We start from the raw sequence: 14290 nt of genomic DNA on the forward strand, positions 1-14290 counted from the left end.
GCAGTAAGGTCTCCCCTGAGCCTCCTTGTCTCCAGGCTAAATGCCAGTTCCCTCAGCTGCTCCTCACAAGGCTTGTTCTCTAGACCCTTCACCAGCTTCGTTGCACTTCTCTGGTCATGCTCCAGCACCTCAATGTCTTTCTTGTAGCGAGAGGCCCCAAAACTGAACTATTTGAGGTGTGGCCTCACCAGCACAGAGGACAGGGGGACAATCACCTTCCTTGTCCTGCTGGCCACACTGCTTTGGATGCGAGCCAGGATGCTACTGGCTTTCTTGGCCACCTGGGCACACTGCTGGCTCACGTTCACCCGGCTGTCAGCCAGCACCCCCAGGTCCTTTTCTGCCAGGCAGCTTTCCAGCCACTCTTCCCCAAGCCTGTAGTATTGCATGGGGTTGTTGTGACTCAAGTACAAGGTGGGACACTGAAAGTAAGTAATTTCAGTAAAACTCAGAAAATCATTGTCACGATATACCTTAAAGCCAGGGAACACTGACCTCTAAACTCACTGTGGACTCCAAGTTTTGTTGCTAGCAGGTCTAGCTACAACCCAAAAGCCACTGATCTAATGCAGGTAGTATTTGCAGATGACCTGGGTATGCTCACGTTCAGTAGTATGTGCATGCAGGTTTTACCACGTGGAAGAGTACACAACCAGTCCAAATCCTGATCTGCAGCTAGAGTAGAATATTTCCTTCACAGGAGGTTTGCTATGAGCTAAAAGAGTACTTTTCTTTTTCAAATTATTTGGATGGGAGATAACTCTCTTGGGCTGCTAAGAAATATAAGCACTTCTAAAGCTAGCCAGGTAAGCTCAAAAACCTGAAACCATAGCATTAAAACTGAGTTAAGCAATAAATTACAAGAAACCTCTACAGAACAAGAAGGAAAGCGAAGCAATCTTGACTCCCAATAAAGCCCCATGAAAGAAGCCGGCAAACAAGCAATGCTTTCCCTCCAATACAGGCTCCCTTCTGTAGAGGTACTAACTAGAACGAGCCCCACTTCAGAAATTAAATCCTACAAAAAACTCTGTAAGCAACACCCTGTTCACTTTTCAGCTGGATGAGAGAGAGCAAACCTCTTGGATCCAACTGAAAGTACAGGCAGAGCAAAAAACTAAACACTCATGTATAGAGATAATGATAGCAACTATTTCACCAACCTTCATACTGTAAGGAAAATCTCATTCTTTCCTTTACAGCTTTACATAGCAATTTCTAGCTGAATAGCACAGGTCAGTTTTGGAGCTGACAGTGCAGGGTATCCATATGGAGATGATTTTTCAGTGATGTACATTAACCAAACTCTTTTACATGCAGCAATGCCATAGACAAAATACGGAAGAGTTACTGGTCTCCCACAATTTTCTAGTAATTACTTTTGCCCTTTATTGACTAAATTCTGACTCACAATATAGTGCAGTAGCTCTTGCATAAAAAACAAAAACCCCAACCAAACACGTTTGTTAGAACTATTCCATCAGCCAAACAAGAACCTCATCCTGTTCACAATAGATTTCTAACCCAAAACTAACTACACTTCCAGGTTCTCAAAGGAAAGTCAGTAGAGCCACAAAATATTTGCCTCATCTGTTTTCTAGACCTGTAACTGAACCTGGATTACCTGTACTTTGTTCTTTTTCATGCAACTTTTAATCACAAAATCAAAAATCCAGACCAATGATTTATTCATCCTCAACCATCCAGACTGTTCCACTTCCACAGGCCTGATATGTAAATTCAATTTTCTATGTTTTTAGACAGAAGATTGCTTCTTCCAGTCATTCCAATAAGCCAGGGACTAGCTCAGAGAAACCGATTCTGTGTCCCTCTATGAATTATTTCTACCATGTCCAGGACAACCACTGCACTCAAGATGGCATAGGCAATTCCTCATGCAACAACACTGTTATTAGCACAGGAATTTAGAAAGTTTACACCCAAAATATTCTCCCTGTAACTGTACCAGTTTAAAGGTATTCATTTCCCCTCTGATATGCTTTTATGTACATTACAGTTCATACTGCACATTAAACAGTCAAATTACCAGAGCTGTGATTTAGTTGCCAGTATCTTGACAAATGCTTTTCTTTTAAGAAGAATGTCCCACCAAAACCGTGTTTCTTTAGCTTGCTATCAGCTGGACTCCATGAACTAGACGAAGAACACTCTTTTGCAGACGCTCTGCCCTGACTCCCTTAACTTTTTTTTTATTTCAGTAGTGTTACACATCATCAGTTTGCATCACCTTCTTCTTTCACCTTGTTTGCAGCACTGATTCACTGAGGCTGGAGTTTCCTTTTTAAATGGCAACCACACACTTTGGAAACGGTGTTAAACCATCACATCAATGTCTCCCAGCAAACTGATGTCAGTCTCCTTCCTTTCGCAGATTCCGATGGGAGTTAGACCAAACTCTCATTAGTTCATTCCTCATCCAAACAGCTAATTCCCAACTGGCTGGCAGGATGCTCATTTTGTTCTTTACACAATCTCTGTGTTTTAATGTTCTACTGCGGGTCATTTCTACTCCAAATTCTAAATCAGCCACAATTTCCAAACCTTTTCTTTCTTTCAAGTTTGGGTATCCATATCAAGCTGTTAACTGCTTTTGCAGGATGGAGCTGGTAAACATTTTGTATGGCTTTCAGAATCCACTCAGGCACTTTGTATCTTCTGAGCCAAAAGAAATTTTTATTTCCAACTGGATTTTATGGCTGCTCTGGATCGTTTCCAGGTTCTCCCAGGAAACCATTACCCATTGGTTTAGATTCCTCCTGGCTTGGTTTTAGAGAACTGTGGTAGCTCTGGCTTCTGTAAAGACAACCAACAAAGATGACCCACTCCAAGACCTCTCTCTATGAGACAGCACACCCCTTACCTCCACCAACAGCGCTGACAAGAGGCTGAGCAGCAGCTGATCTGAAGGGTCTCAGGCACTCCCCACCGAGAAGTATTTCTATTGAAGTCAAGTGTGGTACCATTCATTTACTCTATGTGGCTCCCACTACCTTCCAACCGTGGTGCATGAGGAGCTATTCAATCTCCACAACAACTGCCACGAGCACCCACAAGGATAGCCTCCAAGACTCCCTCCCAGGCACCCCAAAACCTTCTGCCTCCGCTGCGTGACAGCACCGTGAAGAGCCAGAAGTATCAAGTTTAGCAGTTTCACCACATGGTCCTCTGCTGTTGTAGTATTACAAAGTTGATTCCTCATCAACATAAATCAATGCAGTAACAGTAACTCCCTTTTTTTTTTTTTTTTTTTTTTTTTTCCAGAACAGGTAGAATAGAACAGACACTAGGAAAAAAAAAAACAATTTTTATTCAGTTGAAAAGAAGTCATTTACTCAATCACATTAACTATGCTAAAAATGATTTTTTTCTGACTACACCAGCAGTTAAATATTTTCAGCACCAATTCAGGACACATTAGTGACATTTATCACAACAGGTCTATTTCTTAATGTAGAAGGACATACTAACTTCAGTAGCTGCTACTGGGAAAGGAGTAAGCAGAAGACTGCTCTTTCTTTCCAAATACTTATCAGTGAGAGTAGCAACTTCTAGAAATAAATAACTGCCAAATTATCTCCCAAATCTTTAAATCAATCTTTTAAAAATAGAGTTAAAATAGATATCTTAATATGAGCTATCATAGAATTTATTCTTTATGTGCTGAATACTCCAGAATGTGAGTAGTTGAGCAAGCATCCAGTACATAACTTTTTAAAATAGTTCTTCCCTCCCCACAATATCAACCCCGTTTTTTTATCCAAGTCATGCTGGTTAGATCCCTATCTCTAGTGACTTCCCAGTAAACACCACGCTGTTTGATATCGCTAGGATATGCTACCACCCTATGAGTGAAAGAAGTCTGTGACCTGGTGAAATATCACCAGCTCACATGAACAGAAAATTCATCCAGTTATTGGCTTGTTATCTCTGAACATCAAATAAATCCTAAGCTTTAAATTTTAAAAGCTTTTGTGGTCTTCCTCTTGCTGGGCCAGTTCAGAAGGTCGTCACTGAAGACAGAACTGATGAAGGCAAAGAAACCAAAAAGCAGCAGATAGTACTGTCTCTCTGTCCTTTAAACAAATCAAGTTCGCACAAAACAAAAGGAGACAAGGTTAAAATGAAGTTTATTAGTTTTTTTGGTTTTTTTAAGCTTTTTTTATATAAAACTGTTTGTGAAACAGCTATTTTTATTCCCATGGCAGAGTGACCCCTGAAAGATGCACTAACCCCTTTCTTAAGGCCTTAACAAGAAAAAATTATGGGTTTTTTTTTGTTGTTGTTGTTCCTTAAACCCAAATGTTTTAAAATTACATAATTTACAAAAAAAACCCACCACCCCAAATAACCACATAATGTAGGCTGTTACACTGACATTCCCTCTTCCTCCCTTAGGAAAAGCAAAATATAAAATAAAAAAAAAAAGGGCTAAGTGGATTTTCCTGATCAGTTTGAAGATATATTGCCTCCATCAGCATTCAGACTTCCCTTCCAGTTCCCCCACCTGGCAGGTAAACCGTACCTTCCTCTCACCTGCCTTCAAAACTGAAGGCAGCTTCTTGGAATGATTTGGGGGTGCATGTTGTTGTCACAACAGGCAAATACTCCTTCTTCCCGTGTGGTACAGATGTTCCCACATGAAAAAGATGTACAGGGTCTAGCAAGCAGCAACTACCTCTTACTTCATGAGTCTCATAACCTAAGAGTCCTCAGATGTTTCTCAGACTTCCACTATTAATATAGGGTCTCTCAAAACCAATAACCTTCATACCCTGCATACACAAGTACTGACACCCCATCACCTGCAACCATCCAAGCCTTCCTCCCACACCTTACAAACAATTTATCATGATTTTTTTGACTTTTAAAATTAAACTTCCTTGGATGTTGTGAGAAAGGAAGCAAGTGGAAGGGGAGTCTGGAGTACTTCCAGTTCCCCTATTCTTCCCCACAAAATGTTAGGCTCCACAAGCCTTGCTTTGATTTTGGATTTAGTATTTACTTTAGCTACATTTTTCTTTTTAAATTTATATGGGGTTTTGTTAATTTTAATCAAAAGCATCAAAAGGGATATAGCGCACCTTTCATTTAAAACAAAGTCTTTCAAGACTAAAAAATAGATCTTTATATATATATATATATTTATCCCTCCCTCTTTAATTCCCCCCACCTGTTTCCTTTTTCCCCCTCCCCTTCCCACTGTCACTATGGAGATTGTGTCCATGGAAACAGCTGGTTCAGACTCCTTGGTCAGATTCTGTGATGTCATCAGTCTTGAGTGTGATGTAAGAATTTATGAAGGAAGTGCTGGCATTGGCAGGCACGTCGAGAGGGGGCATGGCTGCACAGTGGGAGAGATTCCATTCAATCATGAATGTCCACCGCTTTTTATCTCAACAGCCTAACCTGAAAAACAAAGTGAAACAGTGATATTGGAATGGTTCCTTCCCTCCATCTGTGAACGTGCTCCGCCCCAGGCTTCACAAACCCCACTCATCAGCCTACCACAGCAGTTAACACCAAGAACTCTTTAGTTTTGTAGACTGAAAATGGATGGAAGCATAACGGTGCGCAGCTCATAAAAGCAAATCCACATGATAAAAAGTATTAGTTTAACAACCAGCGGAAATTAAGTCCAGGTACAGAAAAGGTCCAGGATGACAGGACAATCTGTGCCACGACAATGGCATGCCACTCTTCCAGAAAGACCTACCTTGAGCAGCCAGAAAGGAGCTCGTTCACCTAATGTTTGCTCCTCATCTTGACTATGAAAACTGGAAACAGAGGCCAAGCACAGTCAAATGCTATGACGGTTTCTGGCATACTACACTGCCCCTTCTGGGACTGGACCCAAGTATTTTCATACAGTGACCAAGCTACCATCCAACAGTAGTTTTCAGTGAATATGTAGTATCAAAACTATAGGAGTCCAGCTACAGGAACCAAATCTGGGAAATGGCTAGATTGCCCAAGCTAAAGGTAAAGCTGCAGTTAAACTAATTGGAGAGTGGGTAATAATTCTTTCCGTTGCTTTTTTGTTCCAATTGCCAGATTATGGTGGTGGCAACAGTTTATGGAAGGACTAAGCCTGTGATGTCTTTCAAGACAAATGTGGAAACATCCAAGTGCTTGGCATGCTCGTTCTCCCTGTCCAGAAATTCTCTGAAGTGAGAAAATGAACTTCAGGACTTTGCTAAGTTGGTGGAAGCTCAGTTCAAATGAGGAACTGCAGACAAAGTTGAAATTTCATTTCTGTTAGCTACAGTTCTCATCCTTAATCTGCAGAGCTGACAAAGCAAAGCTTGAAATAATATATTCCTTTCTTCCCTTCTCCCAAAACACAAGTGAGCCCAGAAGCAATTTGTTTATTTAGTAAGGTTACTTACTTTGTTATAACTTAAATAAATCCCTCCCCACCAACTAGTGAGCTCGGGAAAAGGAAAAAAGCTTGCAACATAAGCGAGGCATACGGAAAGCAGTTGATGGCACTAGAGGTGTGCCTGGGAACAAAGTAACACCCATGTTCATTCATAGCTGGCAATTAAACTCCAGGAACCCTAACTAAGTGTGATACAGAAGTCAATGCTGTTCTGATTATCAGCACACCAATTAGATTACATCCCAGCAAGCCTACCTCTTGGCTGCAAATATCCCCTCGTACAGGGGTGCCAGGCTAAGAGCGAAGAAAAAGTCAGGCGAGCACATATGAAAAACAGAAGGGTAAGCCATGGAGATACAGCTAGAGAGGAAAGGAGGGAGCTTCCTAGAGAGTTCAGGCAGCTGACCTTTGTGGTATTCATTACTGTGCAATTGTGCGCCCTCGCTGAAGGAGTGTCAAGGCTGTGTTGCTGTCTCTGGCTCCTGTACAACTGCAGCTAGCCCATGCCTGGAACTGGTCCAGAGCATTAGGCACTGGCTCAGGGAGGAAACAGGCTCAACGCACAGGGAGAGTCCTTCCCCGTTCCTGGACAAGATCCAGAGCACCAGACTCACTCTCACAGTCACTCTCCAGATCTGGATTTGATCCAAATGTTCTAGAGGCAACTGGCTCAGAGACAGAAGCAACAGAGACAGAATACACTGACTTGCCTGGATGTTACCCAACATGCAGGATTTCTTCTTAACTTGCTAGGCCTAGGAGTGAACCAGGACTAAAGCAGCCCTATAGTTTAAAAGCTGAGTGCCCATTCTACCTTACACCAAGTCCAGCAGAAGGGAAGCTCCTGTACTACCAGGATTGCTACAGAATTCCTCTAAACCTCTTTAAATACCACAGTAATACAGCATTTAATTATTCTGCTAATTCATTTTTTTAGGTAATTGGATCTTTTAGGTTTGCATGGTTATTTTCAGACACAAGGTCAGATTGGAGAACCTGATTTTTAAGGCACTTTCAGCATCAAAAGCAGGGGGAGTCTAAATAATCTGGACCTTCAGATAAGAACTACTTGAGACAGAAGTGGATTTGGAAAGAAATTATGCCTTAGAGACATGTCTAGAGCACACAGTGATCATGGTGCAGAGATTCCACAGCCTGCAAGGTCTTAAGCCAATACATTCCTGTGATACATATCTAAAAAAAAAAGAGTTAGCACTAGAAAATTATGCAGGAAACAAAGCTGTGTAAAGGTCTCTGGGATAAAGTTCATCAGTGCCTTAAAGAAATGGCCCAAAAAATCATCGCTGAGATTTCTCTAGTGTTAAACAGTTGTAACAGATGCCTTGCCTGTGAGACTAATTCTTTTTTAACGTTATAAATTATATTGGCTTTTACACTTTCAGGAAAAGAGAAAAGCTTGAAAGAACCCCAATGACCTTTACCATGGAAGGAAAAAGTTACTCAAATAATGAACTTTAGATACTGTTTGCATGGTAACTGTTTTAACAACACTCCAAAGCCAAAAGAATGCTGTTAAAAATGAAAAAATCACAGAACACAGCAGAGCTAAATCAAGTCAGCAGTCTACTATTATCTACTAAATACAAAAAAGTATTCATATGAAACACTGCCTATCTTCTAATACTGCACTAAACCCCAAAATTTTCTGATTAATCTCTCATCCTTCACAAAGAACACCATTAAAAATACTTCACAATTACTTAACTTGAGAAACAGGTAAGATTTTAAGGTAAGGGAGGGTGCCTGGGAAGTAAGGGAACAGCAGTTAGGGAAGGGGATTGTTACCATCAGCTCAGGGAATAGACATGAAAGAGCAACTTCACTTGCATGACTGCAAGAAAAAGATAGAGAAGCAACTAGCTTGAGTAAGAAATGCAACTAAGCAGTGAAATGAAGGCATGAGACCTTCCTGGGCTGCAGTTTCCAGGAAAGGCTGCTAACAAGTATTAATACGAAACCAAAAACTTACTTCATTTACATGTCCCTGTTGCCATCAAATGACAATGCACTTGGTGGAAATTAAGAAATCCCAACCTCATTCCATTCCCTGGATGCTAACTTCCTCCTTGTGCTAGGGTATTTGCTCAGCCACAAAGTGAACCACATTAGGAAAACGATCCAACTTGGATGCTAACATGACAAAATATAATTTCAGACAAACTGAATTCCCCAAGTTCACACATGGCTGTATGAATGCTGGGACTAGACAACGGAGGAGGCAGTAAGGAACAGCAGCAAGGAGCTGGGGCACAAGAGCACAACTGCTGCTCTCCACAACCCTGCTGACTTACAGCAACTACAGCACATTCTGGATGGAAAGTGAGGGGAGGGGAGGGACCAGAGTAAACATTACAAACTTAAGAAACTGTGGCCACCTGTGGATATACTTCCACCTTCTATCACCCATGTCTGTCTGCAAAATAGTGGAAAATGCTGGTCTGAAAAAAAGTAATGGGCTCCTGATAAGATTAACTTAGTTACACCTGTATTTACATTTCCACAAAACAGGGGAATCAAGATTACAATAATCTTGAACACATCAGTATTATTAATTCTTCCCTACATAGAAAATTTAAGATACTGTGATGAATTTATTTATTTATTTATTTATTTATTTATACAGAAGCTTACTATTAACTACTCTGAGACTTGGGGAAAAAATCCTTCTGATCCTTATGGACATGATCATGGGAATATGAAAGGAGATTTCTGCCACTGGTTTAGCTGAGACAGTAATCAGGCAGTTGCAACAGCTAACAAGCTTTGCCTTTCACTGCTAAACTGAAGGAACTGCTGTGAAATACAAAAAAGTGAGGTCACTAGCCTGAACAGAATGGTCGCAGGGGAAAAAACAGAAACACTTATTACCGATTTTCTGAACGTACACAAGAGCACCTTGATTTTCTATAGAAATGGCGAAGGCACTGGAGGTAAGGAGCCACACAGAAGAAGGCAGGTGGAAACTGGAAACTCTCCCCAACTCACCTGTGCTTGCTTTTATTTCCATTCCCAGGAGTACACTTCCCCCCTCACCCCCGCTCCGACTGCTCTGTGCTGAGGCTGCCTTTCACCATCTTGTTCTGCAAGGAGGGAAGAGAGCAAGGAAGGAGGGGCTGACGAACCAGCAAGCCAAAAGGAGGAGGAAAAAGAAAATGAGGGAGAAAAGGAAGACAGGGGTAGGGAAAGTGAACATACAGAAAGTGAGAGGGAGAGAGAGAGAAAGAGAAGTCAGTACTGGAACCAGATACAGATTTTTCAGACAGAGTTTTCCCTGTGACAAAAGCAAGCAATTCTGCAAAAGTAAAGAGTTTGGGATATGAAAGCCTGGTTAATTTTAAGAAACACAGAATTTAACATAAAAAGGTAGAAAGCTGAGAAAAATCACTTAAAATTGCCCCATAGATGGCTTAAGACAATCTAAGGCTGCAGTGCCACCAAAAGGCGAGGTATCCCGTTCCCCTATATATCCTCCTCCGTGCCTCAGCATCCTCAACAGTTCTGTTGCAACAGCACTTGCTGCGCTGCAGACACACAGCTAGTTGGATCTGCGAGAGGAAGCTAACCCTTCAAAAGATGATTACTTTTCAGACAGCGTTTTCCCTGTGATAAAAGCTGCTATTTTGCTAAAGTAGCACATTCAGGACATGGATGGTTGAAGCATCAATGCTGACAGAAGGAAATGGGAAAGCTCACTGGGGAGCACAGGGAAAGGCACAACCAGTCCCTCTGGGCTTAGCTTGCTTATGCCTGAAGTGTCAAGCACAGTTAATGAGGCAAGACGCACCTTTGCTCTCCAGGAGGCACTTACTATGATGAGGTGAATTTACCAATGTGAGGCATAGACTGGAAAAGGGTGAGAGGTAATATACTGGGGGACTTACTCAGTGTTAGCGAATTTATAAAGTTAGTTCTTCCACCCATTAACTACAGAACAGAAGAATGAGGTATTAGACAGTTGCTAATTAGCTACTAACGTTAAATTGGCGTTACCTACAAGCGTAGTTTTAAATGGTCTAATCTAAAGTCCTTCTTCCTCTCAATTGCTCATGTTCATATCATGCAAAAAATTGATGCAATTTGTTCTGCAGTCATTCTGGAGCAATGGTTTTCAACCCTTCTGTTCCTGCCTTGCAACTGGCTGGAACTCCCCTTCCCAGCCACTACAACGGAAGGAGCAGGGTAATCCTATATTCTGCCCTGCAGAAGGATTTGTAACAAACCCGTAATGATCACTGAGCCACAGGGCAAGGGCAAAGTCATAGCCAAGCACAGAAAACTCTGCTTGACTTCAAACAAATTATTCACGTCTTTACTAAGCCAACAAACTTCAGTGTCAAAGAAAGGCTGCTGGTACTGAACTTCCATTTTCGGTGCAACACAGAAAATTATCCGCAGTGGCATAGTTTTGAATAAAATTCAAATTTTTATTGCTTCACGAAATACCTTTATCAACTTAAGTGGCAGTTTTCCTCTTCCCACCCTCCAGGATTACTTTAGAAATCAATGTGCCTGCTCAGTATCTTCTTTGGGAGGCTGGATTCTGTAAAATGGTTTCCTTTCATGGTTTGAGCCTCATCACTGCAACTACTCATATACAGGAGCAGTGACCCAAGCCAGCTATGAAAAGCTTTAACGCTATGTTTTCCAATACTTCAGGCAACGGGCAGCAAACATAAAACAGTCTTCAAAGACGCAACCTTCCTATTCTCTTTAGTCAAGTATCCAAAGCTGGGCAGAGGATGGCACTTAGTTGCATTCCACAGTAAGGGGAGCTCATCCTTCACATTTTTGTTTGGCAAGATCTGCAGATTTGTGTAGCATTAATGCATTGATTTAAGCTTGCTGTACATTTTCAACATTATTCCACAGTTGTGCATAACAATTTATTTTCTTTTGTATGATCAAAAGTAGGCCAGTTCTGGATAACTGCCTGAATGTCCCCAGAATCTTCCAGCGCATTTTAAATACGTGTGTATAAATACATCATATTGTGGCAGAACATCCAGAAAGGAACATGAGACTAATTCTTGCATGTTTACAAAAGACAGATTAAAGATAATCTGTGAAGACAAAAGACCACCAGATGTCAGTCTAATTCTAGGCAGAGAAGAGATCTGCAGACAAGGACTAAATGGAGACTAATCCCTGTTAGAAAGCAACACAATTCTTCCCTATTATCATTTACTTTCCAGCATAAGCCATCCACAGTCTTACACAATTCCTGTTGTATCCAACTGGCCACAAGAACAGTAATTTTTCTGGATAGTTCTGAGCATTTCAGACTGGTAGACCGGTATCCACAGCCTCCCAGAGATGCATCCTCCCTTTTGGGCTGAGAGGGGTATTCCCAGTGCTATATCACATTGCTTATGTGTATAAAAGAGTATATACTGTCTGCCTTGCCTCCTCTTTCCATACAGACAGAGCAACAGCAGTCCACCTCTTAGCACCATTATGTTTACAGGCTCCAGGGACATTCAGTTAAGGATGCCCAGACCCTAGGCAGAAGTAGCATGCTGAATCCGTCAACAACAACTGAAAATTATGATGGGTCTTCTGAACCGTCAAAGATATACAGAACAACTAAATACATACACCGAAGGCTGAGTAGTAGTACTCAGTCTTACTACCACTAAACTAGAACAAGGTGTTTCAGGTTCATGTCATCGTTTAAATGTTTCAAAACGTTTTGAAAACGTTCATCGTTTCAAAAGCCATTTTTCTCACTCCTTGCATCCTCAGTAAATCAATGAGAAAACCAATGCCAGTTTCAGCGCAGCACTCAAACAGAAACAGTGAGTGATGTACTGATTCTATCACGGAAGACAGGAAATGAAGCCAGGCTTTCTAAAGAACAACTGAACAAATAGGGAAAAAACTTAATCTATCTTCTTAAACTCTGCATTCTTCTCAAGTCGATGTTTGTCCCCAGAATATACCACAAGCACACATCACAGAATTCATCTAAAAGCATCTCTGACTACCGGTATTACCTAGGTATGAAATTAGTAATCCACATTTAGATACCAGAAGAGGGCAGCAAATTACAAGTCTAATCCAGGAGAGGATTCTTACCTTGTGCTTGGGGCACCTCACTGAGAAATTCTCTTCGTTTAGTAAACAATCTAGAAGAGGATAAGACAGCAATTTATTACTTTTTTAATAAAAACCAACTTGAATAATACATCACATGTGTTAACCTTGCCTCACAGGTATATATTTTTCATTCAAAGATCTCTTATAGGAATACTATCTTATTAGCAGGCTCATCCCTTCCACCCCCAGAGTCTTAGAAAATAAATTTTAACTAAACATGCCAAATGACAATACTGCCTGGATTACCAAGCCAAGTTCAAGTATCCCCAGTGTCCCCGATACTCTGTATAGAGGAAGAATCACAACAGTGAGTCTACAAATCCTGTACCCCAACCCCCTTCAGTTATTCCAGCCTTCCTTGCTAAAGCACAAGGAAAATGGATGCACTTATCCAATCCGAACAGACCATCCCTGCTTTATACTTAACAGGAAAATCACCACCTTTCATCCTTACACCAAGGTTCTGTCAACATCAGGGGGAGAAGGGGTATGTGTCTCTAGGTATGGGTGTATATGACTGTTTATTTGCAATCCCAAATCTTGGTGATCAGTTTACATTAACACTATGTCTGGTAGTCAGGTCACTCATGCTGCTCTTGGATCTGCTTCCACGATTTGTGTATGTGAAGCTTCTATTACCTAAGAAACAGTTTAACGATTTAAACCTATTAGGGAAAGTGGGGCACCTATGCAGAACTGCTTATTTAGGAACAAATTAAGCAATACTGTTGTTTAAAGAGCATTTCTTTAGTGGCACTACCAGTGTAAGTGTTGCTTCTTCTCTCATCCTCCATCATAGACTATGCCTCTAAGGGATACTGAGTCAGTAGGTCCCAGAACTTCGGCGCTATGTCCACACCAGCAGCACCACTGGCTAGCTCTCTGCCTTCCACTCGCACCTTCCAGATACTCTGTATTTCACCCCTCACAGCCAAGCAAAGAAGTAGCACTCTCCTGAGAGAATTCAGCTGCCTCCTCCCGGCACCCTGAACCACAGGGCCACCTCTCAACCTGCCCAAACTTCCGACACTGTTCGTTCTGATGGCCTGTTCCTTCTGATTGCTTTATTCACCGAAGGCAGAGGCTGACTGAACAGTCACCACCTCAGTAGGACCATGCACCATCACCACCTCAGTGCAACTGACACCATGAGAATTCAGCAAGGTGCTTATGGCCTCCCATCTGCTCCAACCTACCCAAATAGCTAGCAACTAAAGAAGCACAATGGTAAATAAAACGTGCTAATTTAAAATGCTCTTAAGTACATAGCATAACCAGCACTACCTGCTGTTTCAATCTGCTGGAAGAGTTTAGCAGACAGCAGGAGACTGCAACTAAAGCTTGAGGGAAAAGCTTTCTAGACACCCAAGCTTTGGCAGAGCATTCCTCTGCTATGAAATTCTTATGTTTCAACATGAATGCCTCTGGCCTGAACCAAAGGGAAACAGCATACAATAGGCTAAGTTACTTGAGAGATTTTAGTGAAGGGGAGTAAAACCCTTAATCCCACCTCAGATAACAATTTCAAATGCAGTATTAACAAACAACAGGAAATAAATAAAATGTTGTCTCATTATAAGGGCAGGAATTGTACATTTAGACTACAGCATGAATCATCACTGCATAATACAGCAATCATCAAAAATATACAGAGCAATCATCAAAAACATACTCAGTATGTTAGAACAGGATGGAGTTTTCTTCTTTCTTGGAAACCTAACATCGGTAATGTATGCACTTTCCTAGCTGGTACATCAGAAAGGAACATTGTAC

At 41.4% G+C, this 14290-nt stretch overlaps 1 protein-coding gene across 8 annotated transcripts in view; it reads right to left on the minus strand.

Annotated features, from left to right (window-relative positions):
- Positions 1-4131: 4131 nt before the first annotated feature.
- Positions 4132-14290, minus strand: part of TCF20 (transcription factor 20) — a 130623-nt gene continuing 120464 nt past the window's right edge. For 6 of the 8 annotated variants that reach the window (XM_040597060.1, XM_040597057.1, XM_040597065.1 and 3 more), the window contains 3 exons: positions 12497-12546; positions 9407-9534; positions 5318-5427 (listed from right to left, as the gene is read on the minus strand). In XM_040597060.1, coding sequence (XP_040452994.1) covers positions 9451-9534; positions 12497-12546 — 134 coding nt within the window. In that variant the 3' untranslated portion in view covers positions 5318-5427; positions 9407-9450. Of the gene's footprint in view, positions 5428-9406; positions 9535-12496; positions 12547-14290 lie in introns of all 8 variants that reach the window. The other 2 variants (XM_040597062.1, XM_040597063.1) reach the window with 2 other exon arrangements.

The sequence above is a fragment of the Falco naumanni genome, chromosome 5, assembly GCF_017639655.2.
Source record: "Falco naumanni isolate bFalNau1 chromosome 5, bFalNau1.pat, whole genome shotgun sequence".
In the NCBI taxonomy this organism is placed as follows: Eukaryota; Metazoa; Chordata; class Aves; order Falconiformes; family Falconidae; genus Falco; species Falco naumanni.